At 36.4% G+C, this 24,825-nt stretch overlaps 1 protein-coding gene across 1 annotated transcript in view; it reads right to left on the bottom strand.

Moving 5' to 3' along the window:
* The window catches only part of LOC144979163 (uncharacterized), a 91,652-nt gene that overhangs the window by 10,723 nt on the left and 56,104 nt on the right, over positions 1-24,825 (bottom strand). The window contains exons 27-38 of the mRNA XM_078925770.1: positions 24,481-24,703; positions 22,143-22,327; positions 20,271-20,387; positions 16,504-16,547; positions 14,278-14,473; positions 13,209-13,360; positions 11,601-11,752; positions 9,965-10,123; positions 8,042-8,180; positions 5,441-5,660; positions 3,435-3,607; positions 118-251 (exon numbers count right to left, since the gene is read on the bottom strand). Coding sequence (XP_078781896.1) covers positions 118-251; positions 3,435-3,607; positions 5,441-5,660; positions 8,042-8,180; positions 9,965-10,123; positions 11,601-11,752; positions 13,209-13,360; positions 14,278-14,473; positions 16,504-16,547; positions 20,271-20,387; positions 22,143-22,327; positions 24,481-24,703 — 1,894 coding nt within the window. The remainder of the gene's footprint in view (positions 1-117; positions 252-3,434; positions 3,608-5,440; positions 5,661-8,041; positions 8,181-9,964; positions 10,124-11,600; positions 11,753-13,208; positions 13,361-14,277; positions 14,474-16,503; positions 16,548-20,270; positions 20,388-22,142; positions 22,328-24,480; positions 24,704-24,825) is intronic.

The following is a 24,825-nucleotide window of genomic DNA, read 5'->3' as shown; positions in this document are numbered from 1 at the left end:
GAGAGAAATAAATTGAGAAAGACACAGAGAGAGAGAAAGAGGGAGAAAAAGAGAGAGAAAGAGCGAGAGGTGTCTGTGTGTGTGTGTGGGGGGGGGGGGGGGGGGGGATAGAATTACCTTAGAGACATGTTCCAGTACACTAAGGAATGTCAGAGCGAGCAGAACCAAGAAAGTTGTGGTCAATAACGAAAAATGAGAATTTTTCAATAAGAAGGTAAATGGCTGACATTCGTAATTCAATACGATCCCATCTGCGGAAAGAAAACTAACATATTAATAAATTAATAATAAACAAAGAAAATATTATTGTCATCAAACAAATTTTCTATTTTTAATAAAACACCTATAATCCTAAATAAGAGATTGCATCTTTGTTTCATCTTTATTTCAATCTTTTCTTTTTACTTTAAATCAAACGTTTAATATTTTGTTGTTGTTGTTGTTGTTGTTCTTATAATATAAACAGAATTATATTTTGAAGTTGTTGTAGCGGTGATGGTAAGGGAAACTTCCTGAATTCATCTCAGGGAAAACTAAAGAGATGAGCAATTCAAACTATTGATCTTAAAACATTAGAAGGAGGTAATGTAATAACAATATAAAGTCAAACATTTAACAATCCAAATGCACCATTCTTGAGATACTATAGTCAGATTATTAATAAGTGGAACATGTTCTTCTTCTTTTTTCTCAATGCACAGTTGCAAATGTTTGTATGAACCTCTGAATCAATTTGACTTAATCAAAAAGTATTTTTTAATGAATTTTAAAACAACAGGACAGTATTTCGCTTATTAGAGCCAAAAAAAATCGATAACTGGGAAGGATCAGAATTCGTAAATGATTTACAGTATCAAAATTATGAATTTTCCGCTGATCCATTTTGAAGAAATTCGTTAAAATGGAATGTTCGGTTAATTGAAACTTAGATAATTTACATACTGTATCTGAATATGAAAGGACGAATGGTAATACTTAAAAATCAGACATCTACATTTTATAACTATCAATACATATTACTGATGGATACAAATGGAAAAGAACATTACGCGCTTCCAACATTATTTTGATTGCAAAGTTTTGAGAAATAGTTTGTGTCTATACCTAGGAGGATGACATAAATTTAATGCAGACTGGTCAAAATTAGAAATTCCTTAATTTATTATACAGTGTTTCCACAATAACAAATACAACAACAACAACAAAAAAGAAATCCTGGTCACATCAATCATCACATTTTGATGACGAGGATGATGAAACGGAGAAATGGAACGTCTATGGAAAGATTTCGTGGCCTCACTCAATCCAATGAAATGCAATTTTTCTCTAGCTTGTGAAGGTTGGGGTATGCCTTTTCCCAATCTTCTATCATTTATTGCCAGGCCGGTAAGATTAAATTTGGTGTTCCTCATCTCAATCCTTCCCTTAACTTGGACCCAAATGAGTTCGATTCGATTGCGCTCGCAGTGATATGGGAGAAGTCATGAAACCTCATGTCAAAATTCCCCGATAGACAGTTTTGCTTTGAAAACTGTTTTTGCTTTGTTACTTTTCACTAAGGAGTATAGTTAGCCCTTTAATTAGAGGTCAGAATATGTAGTTAGTGCGGCCTGATTGAAGCCGCAAAATCATGTCAGCTATTATAGTTCCTTATGAATATCCAGTATCCTCAACACCTGCAAGAATGATCCTCTGTCCAGAACACATGGGCATTTATCTATCCAAATTATCAGACATCCATTCTTTTGTCGGATGTATGTTTACCCAGCTCCATACATCTTTGGATTATATCCATATCAAAGTTGTCTAGGATCCTTTTCCTACCACGTCGTTCCACACTGGTGATAACTCTGTCGTATTTCGATAATCATCTTATCAGGGTTGATTGTGAAATTACAATTCCATAGCGCCCTCTTTAATGGGTTATCGATAGATACAAGTAGACTTCTTTTTGCAGCATTACGAGAGTGGAACCGAAAATGTATCGTATCGTTTAATGGCTCATTTAGACGCACATACTTTTCGTATGCGGGCCAACGGATTTCCACAGATTGTGGATAATTGACCAAAACTCATGAAAACTGACCGTGTAAACGAGGAATTTCAATCTGGTCCGACGGATATCCGCCCAACCTCCTGGTATCAGGAGCCGTCTGATGTTTTCCTGTCGTCGTGTTGACGGATCGTCGTGGGTGATTAGTTTCCACTGAAGTCCCTCTTACTTCAAAATACGGAAAAGGGGTCTCTCTCTATTGAATGAGTGAAGTTGTCTCATTTATTTGTGCTGTGTGGTTGTTTGTAGCGATGGTGTGATGGTGGTGGTGTGTATGTGTGTGTGTTGTCCCAGGTCCGATGCGGAACATTTATTATCTGTAAATCTAAACGGAACTTCTCTCGTCGCGCCTGTTGATTCGCGGTGACCCACATCCACCGCATCCAATCCATGTTCGCTGGACCGCGCACGAAATGTCTGTACATCGAAATAGCCCATTGCGGCTAATCATTTTTTTAAACCTTTAAATGCTCTGTGAAACGTTCATGCATAGATACAATTTGTCAAAGTTATATAAACAACATTCATTGTTAATTTGATAATATTTAGTATATGATTATAATTTCAAATGATTTAAAGCTAGAGATTTCATATCAGTCTCCGGTAATTGCAACATGATGTAGATAATATGCAATAAATAATAAATTCAAAATTTAATGCAAACCACATAAGTTGTTAGTTTATAACAGTTAAAGCGAATTGTTTTTATTCAGAAACAAGTATGACGTGAACTCATAATTTCTAGCCGGAACCACTGTGTCAGCACGAGATTTTTTTGAAATACGACGAAAATCATCTAACTTTACGAAGGCCACGGTAATCTCTAATTTTTTAACAGCGGTTTAAGAGTAATATTTTGTGGGTCTTAAAGAAGAAAACTTTTTGATATAGCATCAACGCGGTCCAAAATCTATATTCAGTTAAGACAAATTGATTCAAAGATTAACACAAATTTTTACAACGTTTGATAGAGGGACACTGAGAAAACCCAGAAAAACACGCGCCATAAATAAAAAATCTGACAAAAGTTAGTAATATGCATCAACTTGACATTTAGTTTAATTGTATACACCATGTTGTGTATTTATAATATCCATGCATCAATTTAATCGTTTACATTACATGTTTACATTATACATTCAAAATAACAAATATAACAATACATAACAGAGGGATGATTTACAAGGAAAAAAATATCATCTCCCAAAACAATAACTATGCTTTTGACTGTTTCCCTCCCAGCCAGCGCAAAACCAAGTAATTTCATTCCAAGACAAAGAGGAGAAAGTAAATTGGAAAACAAGATATAAAGGGATAGAAGTAAGTGCCACCCTGCCCACTCTGTGAGGCCAGGAACCCCAGCCAGAATTGTCTTACTGACCATGTGAAAACAAATATATGATAGTGATGGATGAGCAAACGCCAGTAGTGGAATCAAAAGCAGACGCCTCAATTAGGAGAGCCCTGGTGTGTTCATCTACCCATCTCGAGGACTTCATCTCTAAAATGATATCCAAGTTGTCTTGACGCGACTTGCTCATGATGTACTCGTAGCTGGAGATTGACGGGCGAGGGGGGGGGGGGTAGAATGGATGAAAATGATGATTTGACAATGGATGAAGTACATAGAGTACCTGCTGCTTGAATTATTCTTCTTCTTCTTCTTCTTCTTCTTCTTCTTCTTCTTCTTCTTCTTCTTCTTCTTCTTCTTCTTCTTCTTCTTCTTCTTCTTCTCTCTTCTTCTTCTTCTTCTTCTTCCTTCTTCTTCTTCTTTCTCTTCTCTTCTCTCTTCTTCTCCTTCTCCTTCTCCTTCTTCTTCTTCTTCTTCTTCTTCTTCTTCTTCTTCTTCTTCTTCTTCTTCTTCTTCTTCTCTTCTTCTTCTCTGCTTCCATTATTATTATTATTGTTATTATTATTATTATTTTATTATTATTATTATTATTATTATTATTATTATTATTATTATTATTTATTATTATTATTATTATTATTATTATTATTATTATTATTATATTATTATTATTATATTATTATTATTATTATTATTATCATTATTATTATTATTATTATTATATTATTATTATTATTATTATTATTATTATTATTATTATTATTATTATTATTATTATATATTATTATATTCATCATCATCATCATCATCATCATTATCATCATCATTATCATCACCATTATTATCATTACTCCAATATGTATCCTATTTCGACAACAACAAAAAAGTTCGAATTGAATTGAATGAAACAAATGCCTAACATTACTTCAAAAATGACCTACATACAAACATGTTACTGTAAATGAATTTACAACCAAAGACGGATGCACATGGAACTAACTATGGAAAGAGTACCAACAGTTGTACATGCTGACGCATCATGAAATCTTTTACACAACAGAATATACTCACATGGATCATATTTCAAGTTGCCCATAGGGAATGAGATTAGCGGAAGAGTAGCGTCCCTTGATTGGACGTCACCGGCGGAGAAGTTATTAGAGAGAGAACGTCAATTTGGTTTTGCGCATGCGTCTTTCGTCCTCGGTTCCAGTGAAAGCGGCTTGAGACACTTCACCGAAAGCGAGGACGAGAGAGACGCACGCGCAAAACCATGTTGACGTGTTCTCTGAAAGGTGACGCCCAATCAAGGGACGCTACTCTTCCGCTAATCTCAATACCTATCGACATGCATACATTATAAACATTTAACTGTAAACTGTAACTGCAGATCTCAACAAAATCACAATAGAATCATATGGTCTCTTTCATGTACTTTTGAAACTGTTTGTAACAATGGAAGTCTTATTTACCTCTCTCACGCTTCAGATGTATAAGACAGAATCTAGAATCTGCAGATGATGATGATTATGATGATGATGATGATGATGATGATGATGATGATGATGATGATGACGAGATGATGATGGCGATGACGACGACGATGAGGATGATGCCGATGACTCTCCGAAAATACAATTAGAATTAAAATTTGTACTTTTAAAAATGCATTTGGTAACATTCTTTCAAAGCTAGAGCAGACTTTTAAAGAGTCAAGTAGACTTCTTAGAAACGAAATCTACTGACAGCAGCATTAGCAACAAACATTATAGGAAATGAGATTAGCGGAAGAGTAGCGTCCCTTGATTGGACGTCACCTTACAGAGAGAACGTCAACATGGTTTTGCGCATGCGTCTCTCTCGTCCTCGCTTTCGGTGAATAAGTGTCTCATGCCGCTTTCACCGGAAGCGAGGACGAGGGACGCATGCGCAAAACCATATTAAACGTTCTCTCTCTAATAACTTCTTAGCCGATGACGTCCAATCAAGGGACGCTACTCTTCCGCTAATCTCATTCCCTATAGGTTCTTACTTACCCTCCCAAAGGATACGTCGTTCCCCATTGCTCTAAAAGGGAATCGGACTTGAAAGCCTTGTATCGAAAGAGGGAATCCACAATGCCTCCATCTCTGGAGCTGTTGTCATTTTCCCAGTTATAGGCGAAGTCTCTCGTCTCTATGTTGTTAGCCGTAAGAGGATCATGGCAACGCAGAGACTGTTTTATGTCGTGGAGGAATTGGACTTCTTTACACAAATCTGAAAGAAAAAATGGCATCTCTAAAATCGGATTGGCAGGACGTTGTCTAATATATAGATAGTTCGTAGATGACGTCACTCAGGCCTTTGTTATTGTTTTTGCCATCCGCGTTTGTGAATTGTTCTCACTAAACTGTATTAACCAGACTATAAAAGTTCATGGTTACACAGAGTTTGTGTGTTGGTCCGTTATACTTCCGGATGGCAATGTTATGAGCTTCTTAGCCAAGCGCATTCTATCTATAGTGTTTGTAGTAAATGTGTTTATTATGGCATCATAGTCTCGCCATAGCAATAAACAAAAATGAATACAACAACGTCAAAAAAAAAAAGAACAAAACACCAAACACGGAATGTTTCGGGCTCAAAACCCTTCTTTTGCCAACAACAACAACAAAAAACAAAAAAAACAATAAAAACATGAATACATTAGTGTGGCTATGTGGTGCGGCTATGTGGTCTTGTGGTATGACACTCGCTTTCGGATCGGAAGGTCCAGGGTTCGAGCCTCGCGCTCGGCGCATAGTTGAGTCCTTGGAGAAGGCTCTTTACTCACATTCTCTCACCGTACTCGGGTGTAAAATTACTACCTGGTCGTTAACAGCGTTGTCTGTGTCCGAAAAATGGTAACATCGCCTAACCGGCGTCATGTCCCGTCCTACGTGTTAAATGTTGCTGTTGACCAGGGACCTCTTGTAAAGCGCTTTGAGCACATTTAGTGGATATTGCGCTATATAAAGCTCAATTTTTTTTATTATTTAAAAACCAGATCGACAAGAGAGAAATATTCGGTACATCCTCCCTGTAGGAAAATTTCCTGTCGTCAGTCTGGATTTTAGTTATGTATTTATGTTTTTATCGGGGTTTTTTAATGTTGGCTGAAGAAGGGTTTTAAGCTGGAAACGTTCCGTGTTTGGTATTTTGTTCTTTTTAAAGCTGTTTTCCCTTTTTCATTTCTTTTCATTTTCTCAACTTCAACCCCAGGGAATGGGTATATTCATTAAATTGCTGTCATTGTGTTAGGTAGTTGTTGACATTTTTGTTACAGAGTATCTATCTCTTTTTAAATTTGTTGTTTTGAAAAGAAATCTACTTATCATTTTTGTATGGTTTTGTATTTATCTATCTACCTATTATTGTGTGTATGGCATCATGCATAATCAATACAGAAATAATATAAAGTTGGCATGTGGAGAGAGAGAGAGAGAGAGAGAGAGAGAGAGAGAGAGAGAGTGTGTGTGTGTGTGTGTTTGTGTGTGTGTGAGAGAGAGAGAGTGAGAGAGAGTGTGTGTGAGAGAGAGTGTGTGAGAGAGAGAGTGAGAGAGAGAGTGAGAGTGAAAGAGAGAGTGTGTGTGAGAGAGAGTGTGAGAGAGAGTGAATGAGAGAGAGAGAGAGAGAGAGAGAGGGGGGGGGGAGAATTGTGGAAAGGATTAAAGTTATACGTGTTATCTTCTAACTTGAACCTGCTAAGCTTCTTCTCATTTTAGCAAGTTAACTGTCGTACTCCAGGAACACGCATACTTGTGAGGCTATGTGGTCTAGTGGTATGACACTCGCTTTCGGATCGGAAGGTCCTGGGTTCGAGTCTCACTCGGCGCATAGTTGAGTCCTTGGAGAAGGCTTTTTACTCACATTCTCTCACCGTACTCAGATGTTAAATGAGTACATGGCCGTTAACAGCGTTGTCTCTGTCCAAAAAAATTGTAATATCGCCTGACAGGCGTCATGTCTCGTCCTACATGTTATGTGTTGCTGTTGGCCATGGACCCCTTGTAAAGCGCTTTGAGCACGTTTAGTGGATATTGCGCTATATAAAAGCTCAAGTTTTTTTTACTTACAATTTTGGCCAGAAAACTCGTCCTTCAAATATCGATCGATTTAAATAAAAATAATTATTTAAAAAAATAAAATTCCCTTTATTCATCCCATAGGAGATATTTGTCTTATGGTCTGTTCCAAGGGCAGGCTGGAATAACCCAGGCGTCAGCAGCGCGCAAATTGAGCAAGGGCGAGGTGATTTGCACAAGGCCACACAGCGCAGTGGTGGGTGATCGAACTAGGTACCTTTCAGGTACGAAGCAAAGACCGTACCACTGAGCCATGCTGCCCTCCATCACCATCATCGTCACCTTGGCAAAAACTCTCAAACCTGGGACCTCGCGAGGTACGGCAGTCAACTGGTTACACCATATTGGTATTAAAAATGATACATAGTTTTATTCAACTACCATTAACATGTAAAAGTTAAGAACATAAGCTTTGATACTACGCCTTTAATTTGTCTTTTAGAAATGTAATAAATAAATAGGCATGGGGTAAAAGTAACCCCGGGGTATACAATTCATTTTAAACTCATGATAACATTCTCGTTTACTACTAACTTGTTGATGGCCTGAGTCGAATCTGTCTGATCCTAGAAAGTAATAACAATTTGGTTGTTGAATTCCTATCTTTTCGGGAGTGGATAAAAGGAAGGTAGACATCTTCAAGAAACTTCCACATGTCATTTATTTCCACCACCTGAAAGAGAATTTTGATGAATCATTAATTTAGAAATGTAATACTTAATAAAACCACTAATATAACAAGATATTGTTATAATAATGGTGATAATAATAATAATAATAATAATAATAATAATAATAATAATAATAATAATAATAATAATAATAATAATAATAATAATAAAAAATAATAAATAATAATAATAAGAATAAATAATAATAATAAAATAATAATAAATAATAATAATAAAATAATAATAATAATAATAATATATATATAATAATAATAATAATAATAGAATAATAATAATAATAATAATATAATTAATAATAATAATAATAATAATAATAATAATAATAATAATAATAATAATAATAATAATAATAATAATAATAATAATAATAATAATAATAATAATAATAATTAATAATAATAATAATAATATAATAATTATTATAATTATTATTTATTATTATTATTATAATATATATATTAATAATAGTATATAATATATATAATAATAATAATATATTAATAATATAATAATAATAATAATAATAATAATAATAATAATAATAATAAGAAGAAGAAGAAGAAGAAGAAGAAGAAGAAGAAGAAGAAGAAGAAGAAGAATTAACATGTCTGTGATGGTGTAACGGATGCCACTGTTTAAGAGAGGCTTTTAGCACTTATACTTATTCTTCATGTTATAAGGAATCATTTTTATGCTATGTCTAATTAATGTTGCCTACTATGAGAAATGAACATAATGCGCTTTGAGCATGGTAATAAAACTGGGGAAACGCTCTATAAAAATGCATTATTCTTAGATGTGCAACATATTATGATTTCATTATATCAATATATCACGTCCTTTGCATGGCATTGGGTCAAATGGGAACTCATATGGTTGAATAGTTTGTTTATTGTATACGAGTTATATATTGTGCGGCTATGTGGTCTTGTGGTATGACACTCGCTTTCGGATCGGAAGGTCCTGGGTTCGAGCCTCGCGCTCGGCGCATAGTTGAGTCCTTGGAAATGGCCCTTTACTCACATTCTCTCACCGTACTCAGGTGTAAAATGAGTACCTGGCCGGTAACAGAGTTGTCTTTGTCCGAAAAATTGTAATATCGCCTTACAGGCGTTATGTCCCGTCCTACATGTTAAATGTTGCTGTTGACCAGGGACCCCTTGTAAAGCGCTTTGAGCACGTTTAGTGGATATTGCGCTATATAAAAGCTCAATTTAATTTTTTTTTTAATTTTTAACGAGTCATTTGATTAAAAAGACTAATAATTTTTTTTTTTTTTTAACAGGAGAAAATGAACATTAAAAATTCACAAGGAAATATTTGTTTAAAAAGTCATAATAGAAAAAAAATTGAAAACTGAAAACGGCAATTGGGCACTTACTGAATATGTACATTGTCGATGTCAATTTGACCAACGAGTGGTGGTGAAATTTAAAATGCACTTTAAGTATTTAACCAGTTAACTGCCTTACTCTGTGGAGAAAAAAAAACGTGTATTTAAGAATTTGGCCAGAAAACTCGTCCTTCAAATATTGATCGATTTAAATGACCTTCATCTTAGCAAAAACTTTCAAACTTGGGACGTTAAAGAAGACCTCGCCAGTTCCCGTGTTTGAGGGGGGGGGGGGGGTTCCCAGGATGAGGGTCACTTAAATAGATAGATGTTTGAAGGACGAGTTTTCTGGCCAAATCTTTAAATATCTGTCTTTCCAGGGTATGGCAGTTAATTGGTTAATAATTCATGAGGGAAAAAAAATCTACGCACCCTTTTTTCCTCACCATCTAAAGCCAGGCCCGTGTAAATCATCTTTTTATGAAGATAGCAAGCCCAGACATTTGCATCAAAATAAATGATGACGATTGCACAAATCAAGAGCACAAGGATTTCAATGCTTCCCTTGAACTTATTCTCCTGTGACTTCATCTGTAAGAATGAAATTTAACTCATATGTTAAGAGGAGTATTAGAGAAGTATTAGAGAATAAATTACAGAATATCAAACAATAGTATTATGTTCTGCCATCAATAGCTAACTATTATAATCAAGTGCAATGGAAAGTTATTAAAAGGTTACAAAGATACAATTATAGACACATTTTCTTTGTAATTGAAGATGTCCATTATTCTCTTTCAGGGTGCGAGAAAAAAAATTGGACAAAAGTATGACACTCTTTTGAGCACATTTAGTGGATATTGCTCTATATAAAAGCTCAATTTATTATTTTTTTAAATTTATTTTTTAAAAATATTTCTACCTTTGGATAGGACGCTAGTCTATCCCAAAGTACTTTTCGCCAGATCTAACAAACCCAGCTACCCATTCACTGCTGAATAGACAGGGAGTTCAGAGAAAAAAAGCTCGATTGCACCCGGGATTGATTTCTGGCCTTTGCGTATAAAGAGTGCCCTATCAACTGAGCTATCGAGGCCCCCAAATATTCTATTGGGCTTTTTAAAAATACAGACGTTATAACTGTTATTTTGGAAGGAAGATATAATATGTGAAACTCATATTATTTGATTAGTTAAAACACCAAACGAAATTTTAATATTATTGTATTATTTTAAATGACAACAATGCGATAGAAAGGAGTGGTGCTAGGTTCGAAACACACTCACACACAATCACACACACAAACACACACACACACACATCATGAGTAGTCACATTCATTTCAAACAATAACCCATTAGAGAAGAGGGGTCATGCCTTCATCATAGATCAGTGTCATTGCGATCATTATGGTGTAGTAAATTTTGAAATTTACCCCGTATAATGGAATCGTCCAAGGCGTTGGTGATTGTCATGCGCCTCCTGTTCCTCCCATCTCACACACGAAAGGGCGGTTTGCGGAGTGGAGGGAGATGGTCGTCTGTGTCGTTTAGTGTATAGCAAAGGGGGTGGGTGCGATTAATTAAGTGGGATGGGTGGTGCTTTGTGGAAGATAGGCAAAAGAACCGAGGGAAAGAATCGCTGGGGCAGTAGTATGGCGCGAAAATCGCTGGGACCGTTGAAAGGTTATAAGAAGTAAGGACCGCCAACGGTTCTCCACTTTGGGACCGTCCCCGGTTCTCAGCTGAAGGACCGTGGGACCGGTCCCAAGGACCGCGGCACTAGTTACAGATTACTTTGAATTGAGTAGTAGTAGTCGTCCTTCAGAGCCATTACCCCAGTTTATATAGCGTGAAATGGACAAAAGCAAATGCTTGCTATCTTTGGATAGAAAGCTAATCTATCGCAAAGTACTTTCCGTCAGATCTAACAGACCAAGTTACCCAATCGTTGCTGGCTGGACAGGGAAGTCAGAAAAATAAATATATCGACTGCATGTGCGATTGATATAGGACCCTTTGTGTGTGTGAAGCGATTGCTCTACCAACTGAACTATCGGAATCCCCACCTTTGTTTGAGCAAGGGACCACATCTTTTCCATATTGTATTTGTGCCATTTATTTAGCCTGTCTTTGTATTCCCATGATGGAATAGTTTGGAACCGGTTGATGTATTTGGCCTCTCGATACCTGCTCTGCCTATCAAGAGTCTCAGTGGCATCTGAAAGAAATAAGTAGAAGGACAAATGACTCAAGCTCCTCAGACTATAGATAAGGTTTGCCTCTCTCCTTAACGACCATTTTCAGGATTTGACCCTACCCTTTTGGTCTCCTATCAAATACAAAACGTTATTTCTTACACTCAAATTTAAATTAGTACATACTATACATAATGGTGTGCAGCAAAACAGTCTTCACGTAATAGAAATACGTTCTTATAACTATAACAAAGATTTGTCTTCAAATTTTTTTGATGTACTAAACCTCATCTTGGCAAAAACCCTCAAACCCGGGATCATGCGAGGTTGCAGGTTTGAGAGTTTTTGCCAAGACGAAGGTCATCTAAATCAATCGATGTTTGTAGCAATGACTATCCCGCACAAATCTTTGGGCCTCTTTTTCGCTCACGAAGTGCCCGAATTCGCGTCAAAATATGAGACGAAGCCGTTTCGTATATGCTATTTATTTAAAAAATGAATTACGACGCTGTTTATCGATGAATATGACTGAAAGTTGGCACACAGTTAGAAAAAAAGGTCATTTTAGATTATGTCAAGCGACAAAACTCGTGCGATTACCAGAAGACCGTTAAAAATAGATTTTTACTCTTTGGAGTAAAATATTTCTAAAACTACCGGGCGTGGAGGTTTTGTCGCTGACAAGGTAATACATGAACATTTCTTCTTTTTGGTTGTAAAATTTCATATGAATATGACGAGTACTTTTCCCATATTTTACAAAACACCATCCTAATTTGCTCTTCAAGTTTCAATCTTTTAATCCACTTATTACGCAAGATACAACCAAAGGTCGAAAAAAAATTGCGAAAAAGCGTCCCATATTCCAAATAAATGACACCTTTGAAACTGCATAACTTGTTTATTTATGAATGGATTTTCAAAATTCAAAAACATTTTTACTAAGTGGAGATAGGGCTTTTGTTTTAGACAAAATTTTCCTCAAAAAGAGAAAAAAACATTTTTCATAGTCATTGCTAATGTTTGAAGTACGAGTTTTCTGATTAAATTTTTAAATACGTGTTAGTCCAGAGTATGAAAAAAATGGTATTTATTTACATTCACATTGGTCTCCTTGACAACCTCATTTAGTATTTAGTGTTAGCATCTTTTCAGAAATCAAAACAACAACAGACATGTTGTTAGCATAAATATGCGTGTGAGCACAGACACGCATACATAAATACACAAATATGAACTAAGGACTTTTATTTTCTTTGTTAGAGCAGAGATCTGGTTGACCTTGAGGTTATTGAAAGAATGCCCTGTATCATATTGCCAGACAAAAAATATTTTCACATAAAAGTAATTCTTGTTAAATTCTAAAGAAGGAGTTTTGAATATTGTTTGATGAGCCGGGAGAGGGAGTTCTATTGAAATAAATTGTGTCTGTATTGATTGTACGTTTTTTATTATCCTATTCTATAAATAATGTCCAACCTCTTACTCTCTTTCTAGCCCATGACTTTATTTGTTTTCTGTGGCTGGTATTAATCAGAGACTTGATGATGTACGTGGCAGGTTCGAAAATGACCATCTCCAAGCCCAAGACCAGCATTGAGTATGCAATAGTAGAGTTGTTTTCATGTCCACTGTCAGATTATACAAAATATAGAGTGAACCTATAATGATAGTCTGTAGAAGGTTTGATGTTTCAAAATGTGTCATATGAAATATATACATACATACATACATACATATATAAATTTCTGTGGTCATGGCAAAATGTACTCAAAGTACGAGTTAAAATGAAATTTTGATCTACATAACGAGAGCCACAAAAGAGAAGTATGGTCATCCAGTTTATACAGACAACCCAAATCATGTAGGCTAGCAAGAACACCACACTAATAACCCAAAAAGGGTGTTCTCACCTCCATTAGCAAATAGAGACTATCTAGAGCATGCGTACTGGCAAATAAACCACCCCAGTACCCCAAATAAAGGATTCCGTCCTCGATTAGCTGGAACTGACTGTCAGATTTTATGGAATCTTAGCTGTCGATGAATGTGGCTTGCCATGGGTCATTTTTATTAATGATTTTTGATGGGAATTTTAAAATTTATTCATTGAGTCCAAGTTTTTATTGTATCCTAGTTAATTTCATTCACATTGCCATGTACCACTTCTTCCATGCCAACACAACATTATGGAAAACTCCCAAAAGCAAACTAACCAATTATTGATCAAAATTAGGCCATAAAAATCGTCCTTCAAATATCGAATGATTTAAATGCCCCTCACTTTCGCGAGGTCTCAAGTTTGAGATTTTTGTAAAGACGAGAGTCATTTAAATGGATCAATATTTGAAGGACGAGTTTTCTGGCCAAATTTTTAAATACGAGCTTTTCCAGAGTACGGCCATTATCTGGTTAAAAGCAATCTTAGAGAAGGCAAAGAATAAAACTATGGCTATAAAATAAACTTTGCATTATTATACTCTGAGTAGACTACAATTGAGTAACAAAAAACATCATCTTAAACATGTATAGAATGGATGTTACTAACCTTTGATATTGGGATGTTTGAATAAGAAATGCAGAACAGATTATCAAGACAAGAACAGTCAAAGCGTCAGCAATATTATTTAAAACGATACGCCGTATCAACTTTTGTTGAGGCAACTCTTCTTCACCTTCAGAAATCTCACTTTCAGAATCCTTTACACTTCTTTCACCAATTGAAAATCGTTTGACCAATAAACCTGTAAAATTGATTTTAAAAACATTTAAGGCTACTGTGATTGACCAAATGATAATCTACTGCTGTACTCTGAATAAAAAAACATATTTTTAAAAATGTTGGCCATAAAACTCTTCCTTCGATCACGCGATTCGTTTAGATGAAGGTTATTTGAATCGGTCAACATTTAAAGGACACGTTTCCTGGTCAACGTTTCAGGTCAAAGATGTTTTTTTTCTTCTTCAGATAACGGCAGTTATGTTGTCAGTCGACTGGTAATCTACTGGTTGAGTTTTAATGTTTAAAATGATCAACACATCTAACCTTTAATGCTGAGCTTGGTTAAACCCCAAGCTGTATGGAAACGGGGCTTGCCTATGCTTGAATATTTAACTAAGAGATCCGATGATTGATACAATATAAAGGATACTGTCAACACCTCTTCTAAATCATTATTAGAAATCAGCCATATTCATGTCACTGGATTGTGATAGATTAAAATATAAAAGATCAATGGATATAGACGTTCATAATTTTCCAATCCGCTTTACAGTTGGACATCATTAAAAAAAAAAAACTTTTTGGGATTGTTTTTGTTGTTGTGTTAAGCCTATTTGAATCCATATAATTGCATTATTATGTAAACAATTCACATGTGCATTTATGCAGATAATTAAAAGCAAGTTTCCCTCTCTCAAAACCACTTGATACAATATAATGAAACATTGGACACAGGTACAATTCTTCACAACATCCAGTGTGAATCTGTGTGCATCAATACGGTGAGCATCCGATATGAGTTTCCTTTTTCTACCATCATAGTCACAACAATGGCCAGCAAAATTAATGTTCAAAAACTAAAACAATCTTTCTCAAGATATGACATTAGGGTAGTGATCATATCTTTTATTCTTTTGGGTACGTCTTGGATGTTATGCTTCTTCAATTCAAGCTATTAAAATGGATCAAAGTTATTACCAAAGGTCATATAGACATGGATAAAGGAATTCAAACATGAAGCCCTGTCACGATATGTGAAGATAAAGAAAATCGGTAGTAGAGCAACCGTTAGCTGATGACCGGAAAAAAACCATGTGAATAGATTGCTAATGAAGTATCTATACAAAATCATGAGTCCACTGGGTGCAAACGGATACAATTGTCAAGAGGAAAATGTTCTCAAGTTGGGGCTCTTATTTGTTAACCAAAAAGCGTCCACGGTCCGTTTCTCAAAATAATTCATTCACAGATCTAAAAGAGAACAAAACAAGTCTTTCGGATTGTCACCAGCATGAAATATTAGTTTATTCATCAGATCTCGAAACAAAAAAATGATCTGCTGAATGGAGAAACAAAGATGAGACTCGTCTAGCGAAAATCCGTCGAAAACAGAGATCTCAACAGGTGATGGACATGTACTTTTGTTTTGATAACTCCGCATAATTTTGCATTGGCCAATTTCTGGTGGCATGTGAGGCAATGCCTTATATTATAATATGGTTTTGAAAGGTAAATTGAGACAAGTAATAAGAAAAAAAAGCGACCTGGTCTACTAAAATAGAGTTATCTTTCATCGTGACAATGTACCCGTGCACACTTTCAGAGTGGTCACCGAACTTCTTGACCAATATGAATGGGAAAGTTTAGACCATTCACCCTAGTTTTCGGATATTAGAACTGAGTGACATTTGGCTAATTCCAAGATTTAAAAATTTGAATCAGAAGATGGCATTTTTTTTAGCAACACAAGCACCAATAAAACAGCTGGACAAACCCTCTTATGTCATTGAATTTTAAAACGGGTTGAGGAGAACGCGTAAGGACAATTGTTTATTTTTTAATATCTCATAAGATGAAGGTATGTTATGAAGTTTCATCGTTCTTGTTTGCACGTCGTGGAGGCCCAAATTATTTTTTTGTGATATGACTTTTTATGTCGTCTTCATTGAATTGTGGCACATTGAAAATGTATAGAAACTGAATCAAATTTGAACAAAGTCAAAGATATAATTTTTTCAAAATACAAGACAAATTATGAAGATAAATGTTTACCTCCCGTAAGCATTGCCCCTAAACTGCTCTTTCTTCCTTTGTAGCTAATAAAAAGAAAATAAAAAATTGTTATATAAATGACTCATTCATATGCATAATCTATTCTTTTTAAAATGGGGTTGGAGATCAACATTGTTCCGGAATGCCAATATTAAATTTTTATTATTGAGCACAGAATTAAAATTAGAAAAACATTTTTTACATTTAACTTGCAAACCTTTCTTAATTATTTAAATTAACGATTCCCGTTGATTCCAATGGATATTTAGAATATCTGCAAGGGCATAGTCATAAGTCAAAAATTTGATTTGCCATCATTTTGTACCCTTTCACCTGAAAAGATTAAACCTGATTACTCAAAAAATTCGTCTCGATCGACGTAAAAATATATGCAAATATGTGCACGCCAGTCTGGATCTATGTTAATTTCCACAATACAATTTTGTAATTAAAATAGATGAGTCCCTGTTCGTATTAGCCTTTATTTCTCCAAAACTAAAGTGATTTCTCCATTTATTTAACTATATCAGTCGCCAATGTCACTAACGTCCCGTATACTTACTAGAAAAATAACAAGAAATGAAGTGGGTAGGAAAGTGCCAGAAGACAACAGAGAATTAAAATTTCGCGGCGGCGATGGGGGCTCGAACCCACGACCTTACTGGTACGACAACTCCGCCTGGCCGGGGAGATCGTGACTCTACCGTATGACCTATCCAGGACCCCAAAAAATAAGTCGCTTAAAACCCTAGTCTTATTAGAGCCTTCTCTCCCCGACTTCTTGAGGTCACGGGTTCAACACACACAAATGCCGCGAAGTTGGTTGGCCAGCAGTTAAGCTTAATAGCCAATATTCTCAACACAAACATGTAACATAGAAACGATTGAGACATTGAGTATGCTCCGGTATTTGGGGTGAATTACGATAGAGTCCCGATCTCCCCGGCCAGTCGGAGTTGTCGTACCAGTAAAGTCGCGGGGTCGAGCCTCCGTCGCCGCCGCTAAATATTTATTCTCTGTTGTCTTCTGGCACTTTCCTATTCACTTCATTTCTTGTTATTATCAACATATGTGCCTGTTCCACTCACTTTTTTTAATTTAAAATTCACCCCAAATACCGTATTTACTAGAATAAAATCATCTTCTAAACCTTGACCCGCTCCTTACCAACTATAGGAAAATCGTCACATTCGTTACGATACAACCATCATTTTTCTGATTCATATTCCTTTTCGTACATCATAAAATTTATAGAAAATTAACAGTGTGTTGTAGAGCATGTTTTGCTAAAGAAATTATTTATCGCAAGAACTTGCTGGTCTGAGTGATAAAAAAATCTATTTTGTGTTAGGTGGGTGTGAAGTTTTGGGGAAAATCCTGAAAATTGCCGGTAAGGGGAGAGTTAAACTATAAAAAGAAGGTAATTTAACTTGATGCATTTATCAGAGTTCCCCAGCCTATTTTCACATTCAGATTCTACATCAACTTTAGAACTCCATTCTCAGAGACCCCAATTCTATCCGTTTCTGTTGATGTTTATTCTGTCCATGCCCAATTGACAGTAACAGAGGCATAGGAAAACACCAAGGCAGATCGTTGAGATGTTTTTATTTCTATGTCTTTAATTTGAACGACTTCACCAAGGTTTTATTTTATAAGTTTGAACTGTTTCTTTCTTAGAATCCTGTTTGAATTAGTGTCGATCCATGGCGGTCTACATTTTGTGGTACTTTGGTTGGTTGGGAGATTGTCTCGTATTATGGTTGACATTCTTATTTTTATACAACTCCATTATCTGTCAACGTTTATGTCTGTGTCATAGTTACGTCATGAGTAGGATGTCTTTCTTTGGTTTATTACATTCCGGTGGATTAAATAAATAAATAAATTGAGCTCTTTATACAGCACAATATCCACTAAACATGTTCAAAGCGCTTAATTAAAGGTCCCTGACCAAGAGCAACACATAACATGTAGAACGATACATGACCCCTGTTAGGCGATATTACATTTTCTTCCGACAGAGACAATGCTATCATTAATTTTCTACAATTACCAAATCTAAAATATGACCAGCAGAATGGGTTGGCGCTGTTACGATCTGGCACATGTTGTTCTCTGATAATGACTCGTGCAAATTAGCGGTGTCTGTGACGTTGTCGAAGTGAAAATTAAAGTCGCCGAGTATAATTAAATGGCCAGGACGCGTGTGTTGCAAAGTTAACATCTCGTTGATTTCCTTCCTAACATCAGGTAATTTTATTTTGTTTTTCGTGTTTGCTGGCGGTCGGTAGTTGCAGTTGAAGTTGAAGTTGTATCTTGTATTCTGGAGGTATAATCTAAGATAAATGGCCTCCATTGTTTTGCAGCGCATTTCGAGGATTTCCACATGTTTAGATAATTTTGTTTTATAAAATACGCCAATGCCACCCCCTCGAAGAGGGGGGGGGGGGGGGGGTCATAGCTTTTTCAACTGGGTCGTCTCCAGACTGTGAGAGCCATGTCTCTACTATAAATAGTAAGTCGAATTTCTTCTCCGTTAATAAATCGTTTAGTTCTTCCGTTTTGTTACAGCAAGACTGTGTATTAAGAAGACCAATAACAATGTTATTGTTGTCGTTCGTGAAACTTTTTATGGTCGGCCACAGTTACAAGTGTTGGTTGTGGACGGGGGTTTGTGTGGGGGCGGGGTGGACGACGAGTTGTCACTATTGAAATGTTGTGTTGTTTCCGTTTGCCTCCCCGTTTGTTATTAATATTATTGTAATTAATCAGATCACTTGAGTTAAAAATCACAGCTGGAATGTGACGTTGTTGACGTTTACCGCCTTGAGGCCTGTTATAAAAATCAGATGTTGAATAAAAGTGTTCACAATTTTTAAAATAATGGTGGTGTTAAATCACGGCTAAAAATAAGGTGAACAATGTTTGTAAGAGAGCGGCGGCTATTAAGTGACTGTGTAAAAATCTTTTAAAACTTACAGTTTCCATGATAAAATACAGAATTATACAGCGGTCCTTTCTTAAGAATAGATAAAAACTATACAATAAGAGACAGTATGTTTTAACGAGTACAACGAAGTAAAAATGTCCAGGTATTAAAAATTAAAATTAAAATTGAGCTTTATATAGCGCAATACCCACTAAATGTGCTCAATGCACTTTACAAGGGGTCCCTGGTCAACAGCAACATTTAACATGCAGGACGAGACATAACGCCTGTTAGGCGATATTACAATTTTTCGGACAAAGACAACGCTGTTAACGGCCAGGTACTCATTCTGCACCTGAGTACGGTGAGAGAATGTGAGAAAAGAGCCTTTTCCAAGGACTCAACCATGCGCCGAGCGCGAGGCTCGAACCCAGGACCTTCCGATCCGAAAACGAGTGTCATACCACAAGACCACATAGCCGCACACATATGTAGAAATCATCAAAATAAAATTAATTAAAATACACCAGAGCACACAACGACACGTCTTGCCTGTTAGGCGTGTTTACATATATATATATATATATATATATATATATATATATATATATATATATATATATATATATATATATATATATAAATCAGCTAAATAAATGAATATATAAATAAATAAATAAATATTCAAAGAAGACATTATAATGATCACCTAAGCCAGGCTCTGATGTTCTGAATCTCTGAATCAAGATATCATCAAAGAGTCCTACTCAACAGAAATCTTTGGAACATCCTAATACTAATGATAACCCACATTCAATCAGGTGTCTTTTCTCACCTGACACGGATTGAAGTTCGAACAGTTTTTATAGGTACTTCCATGCCTGACACGTTCATGCGTTCAGGAATAAACGGCTTTGGCAGTCGAATTCTCCAGTATTCCCTAAAAACAAGCCTTAGGAAGAATGGAAACAATCAAATTGGATTAAAGAGAACATACAGACACACACACACATACACACACACACACACATATATATATATATATATATATATATATATATATATATATATATATATATAATATATATATATATATAAAATTATAAAAACGCAAACCATGAAATAATAGTGCTCAACTTTTTGATAAAAGGAGCTATTTATAAAATATTTCAAGTATAATTATGATAAACTTTACAATATTGTTTCGATCACTCGCTTTCATCTTCCCGATGAGAGCGAATGCTCGAGACACTATTATATATACATGTATATATATAATATAAATTGTATCACTCACTTATATGTGGCCAAGACATATGTTTCTGTGGCTTTCGTCCACGTCATCAATTGGCATAATGTCCGGAGAAAAAATGTATTCCGTTTGAGGTGTTTACACTCCTTGTGTCCTTACTTCCGTTGTGTAGTTGTGATTAGTGTTGATGTGTAGTGACATTGTTGTAGTGTGCTCTCATTGCTTATATTATGTGTGTGTGTGTGTGTGCGTGTGTTGTGTGTGGTGTATACATGTGTGTATGATATTGTTGTGGAATGTGGTTGCGTGGGGAGGCGGGGGGGGGGGGGGGGGGGGGGGGAGAAGAGGGGTGTAATAGGGTCGGGAGGGGGGAGGAAGGGGAGGCGGAAGGGTTATTTGACCTTTTGCGTTTTGAGCTCGAATTTATTAGAGTGTCTGCACATTGTCATTAGTTCTGATATTTTGTGCCTGACAGAGAAACTGGAAATATCATTACACACCCACAGAAACAATAGCACCTTAAACAAAAGATCAGAACTAATGACAATGTGCAGACACTCTAATAAATTCAAGCTCAAAACGCAAAAGGTCCTGCAGATGCGGTGCTAGTAAATGCAACCTGTGCCTGACAGAGTAACTGGAAATATTATTACACAATCACAGAAACAATAGCACCTTAAACAAAAGATCAGAACTAATGACAATGTGCAGACACTCTAATAAATTCAAGCTCAAAACGCAAAAGGTCAAATAACCCCCCCCCCCTCCCTACCCTATCACACCCCTCCTCTCCCTCCCCCCCCCCTCCCCCCCACCCGCTTCCCCACGCAACCACATTCCACAACAATATCATGTATACACCACACACAACACGCGCACACACACACACACACACACATAATATAAGCAATGAGAGCACACTACAACAATGTCACTACACATCAACACTAATCACCACTACACAACGGAAGTAAGGACATACGGATTGTAAACACCTCAAACGGAATACATTTTTATCCGGACATTATGCCAACTGAAGATGTGGACGAAAGCCACAGAAACATATGTCTTGGCCACATATAAGTGAGTGATACAATTTATATTTTATATTAGCTCTAACCATCATTATCGAGCACTTTCGTACCTACGAGTACCCACCAACACTCATAAATGTATGTATATATATATATATATATATATATATATATATATATATATATATATATATATAATATATATATATAGACAGATTTGTGCAAAAGTAAGTTAAAACTTATTTCATCTTACATATCTTTTGACTCAAATTAAGTATCACATTATATGTTATATATCAATTTATGACCTTACATGATTTGATACACAAAATATCAACGATATCAGTCTTTTTTTCTTCTTTAATTCTAAGTATACATCGATGTAAGCTATTGTGTTACACGATTGTTTTTAAGTACCTACACATCGATTGTCTTGGTAAAAACAAGGTTGAAAACCAAAACAATTCCACTGCTGATTAGCATGCTCCTTAAATTGGGCTCCACGATGTTTTCATCCAGTCTGTATTTAGGACGTTCCGTCACCATTAGTGAAGTGATGACAAGACACAATAAAAGAGTGGCATGTAGTCTTGATACTTTACGAGACTGTTGATCAAAAATAAAGTTGACCATGAAACGGTACGAAACCAGCGGCGTCACAAATAAAAACCTGGCATGGGGCTAAATAGTTAAATATTTTTTGAAAAGATCTGAGCCTCCATTGAGTGCAATAGCCACTAAGTCGTGTGCTCAAAGCGCTTCACAAGCCAACAACAACACTCGACATGTATGACGAAGTGCTAAGGTTTTCAAAAGAGATAATGTTGTTACTGTTACGCATGAGTGAGGTGTAAAGTGTGAGTAATGTGCCTTTTCCAAGGATTCAACTTTGTGCCGAATACAGAGGATTGAGCCAGGAACCTGGCACTGACCAAAAATGACGTCAAAATGCCAGTCTTTGGCCACAAAAGAAAACAAATCGTGAGTTTTATTCAATAGTTCAACCAATGGGACCACTTGTTTCCATGAGAACTACTAACGACAACTACTAGGTGGTGCAAAAACCAAATAATGACGTCAAAATGCCAGTCTTTTGGGGTTTCAGTGCCAGGCTATAACTAAACGATGGCTGCGGACTAGCCCAGACGCTGATAAATCGAATTGAAGTTTGGATGAAATAGTTTCAAATGAAAACAATCGGATTTATTAAGGAGAACGACGGAGGAAAACTACTCTTATAATGAGGGGGGGGGGGATTAATTATAGGCTCTGATCATTTTTGAGGTCTATTCTTGGCCGCTGGTTTGCCTTGACATTGCACTAGATGAGATGGCGAGGCGAGTCACGTTTGTTTTCATTTCAATGGCCAGTAAATCATGATCTCAGGCTAAGGCCACACTGCGAGCGAAGCAGGTGAGACGGAGCGGAGCGAGAACATAAAAAAATATATAAAGAAGTGACTGACATATCAGCAGCGAAGCAGAGCGGAGCCAGAGATTTGACCATTTATCTTTGCTCGCATCGCTGGATGCACACAGCAGACTCTGAAAGAAATGATTTACACGTTAGCATGGGTTGGTTTGAATCACTCGCCTTCCATCGCTCTCAGTGAAGCCATAATATAAGTAAATTGCTTTGCTTCGCCCCACCCACTTCGCTCGCAGTGTGGGCCTTAGCCTTAGACAATTTCCATTACTCACCTCTCTATGGGTTTTACTTCCGCTTGATGATTGATGAAATAGAGTTTCAGTAATGGTCAATATAATTCATAATAAAGTAGCTATCGGTCTATGTCATTGGTCCCATTTTTATTCCATGCACTTTCCCAATATAAATCATCACGTGAAAGTTGATCCAAGTTAAGAATCGTGTTTTTTTATACCAAGATAATAAATATAACAAGAAGAATGCAGCAGCCTCTTATAGTTCTCACACTACTATGTCATGAAGATCGACCCAATCAGCCAAGTCCGGTCCGAATTCGTGCACCGTCGCAACACACCGTTCAACTAGATGCTCTACCGTTTCGGGTTCTTGCCCACATCGGGTACATGTAGGACAGGTGGAAAGTCCCCACCGATGAAGCGCACTTGCTGTTAGGCAGCTCCTCGACCGAAGCCGATTCGCAGCCACCCAGTGTCTCCTCTTACAGGTATCGAAGCCTGGCAACTTCTCACCAAGCATAGAGGAGTGTACATCCCCGCCCCCACGAGGGATTGAATTCGTCCAGCGTTCCTGACATTATGTACATTGACTAGTGCCAGGGCGGACGTTCTCAGGAGTGCTTGATTAGCGCTCCAAGTCGATCCAGCTAGCTTGCTCAGAAGACTGTTGCGTTTCTCTATCTTCCGGGCAACTCCTTCGAGATGCACCCGATAGGTAAGGCTGCGGTCCAGCATCCCCTGGTTTTTTTCCAAAGTACCGCGGTTAACGGGATAAAACTTGGTTCTTGCTATGATTTAACATACCTGTTGCCTTTCAACCACACCCCAGATGACACATCTGCACAGAACTGATGAAAACGTTTTTTCACCAGGCAGAGAATTTGTTGTACAATGGATTGCAACCTATGTATACAGAATTCGGAAAACAACATCTAACTTCAAGTTACATATTTAATAAATCGAACAATGTCCTCTTCACGAATCAAAGTCTCTTTGAAATTGGTAATAAAGATTTTTTTTTCTAACATAAGGTTTTCTTGATGCGATGTGAATTATTCTTTAGTGTCATAAAAAATGGAATATTGGAAATCTTACCTGAGACCGAGCCCCTGGCGTAGAAACAGATAAAGATAGAAGTGAATGATGATTTTTTAAGGAATAACCAATGGCTTTCAACATGCGTTTCGTCATGTGAGAATCTTTCAAATCCTCCACAATGCAGAGCTGGGACAATCTTTTGTTGGAGAACCAACCATTGCTAGGAAGGCGATGCAGCACACCTTGGATTACATCATATACATCCACATACATAATACGCCTTTAGAGAGAAAATAAGTATATCGATACAATATCATCATAAACGTAACCAACCGATTCAACACATACTAATAATAATAATTATTGCATAATATCACTTTTATCCAACCATGGGTGACCTTC

The sequence above is a fragment of the Berghia stephanieae genome, chromosome 9 (assembly GCF_034508935.2).
Source record: "Berghia stephanieae isolate SIO BIC M18660-M18661 chromosome 9, UCSD_Bste_1.3, whole genome shotgun sequence".
Classification (NCBI taxonomy): Eukaryota; Metazoa; Mollusca; class Gastropoda; order Nudibranchia; family Aeolidiidae; genus Berghia; species Berghia stephanieae.
The sequence above is the reverse complement of the archived record's forward strand: the minus strand, read 5'-3'. Positions and strand labels throughout refer to the sequence as shown.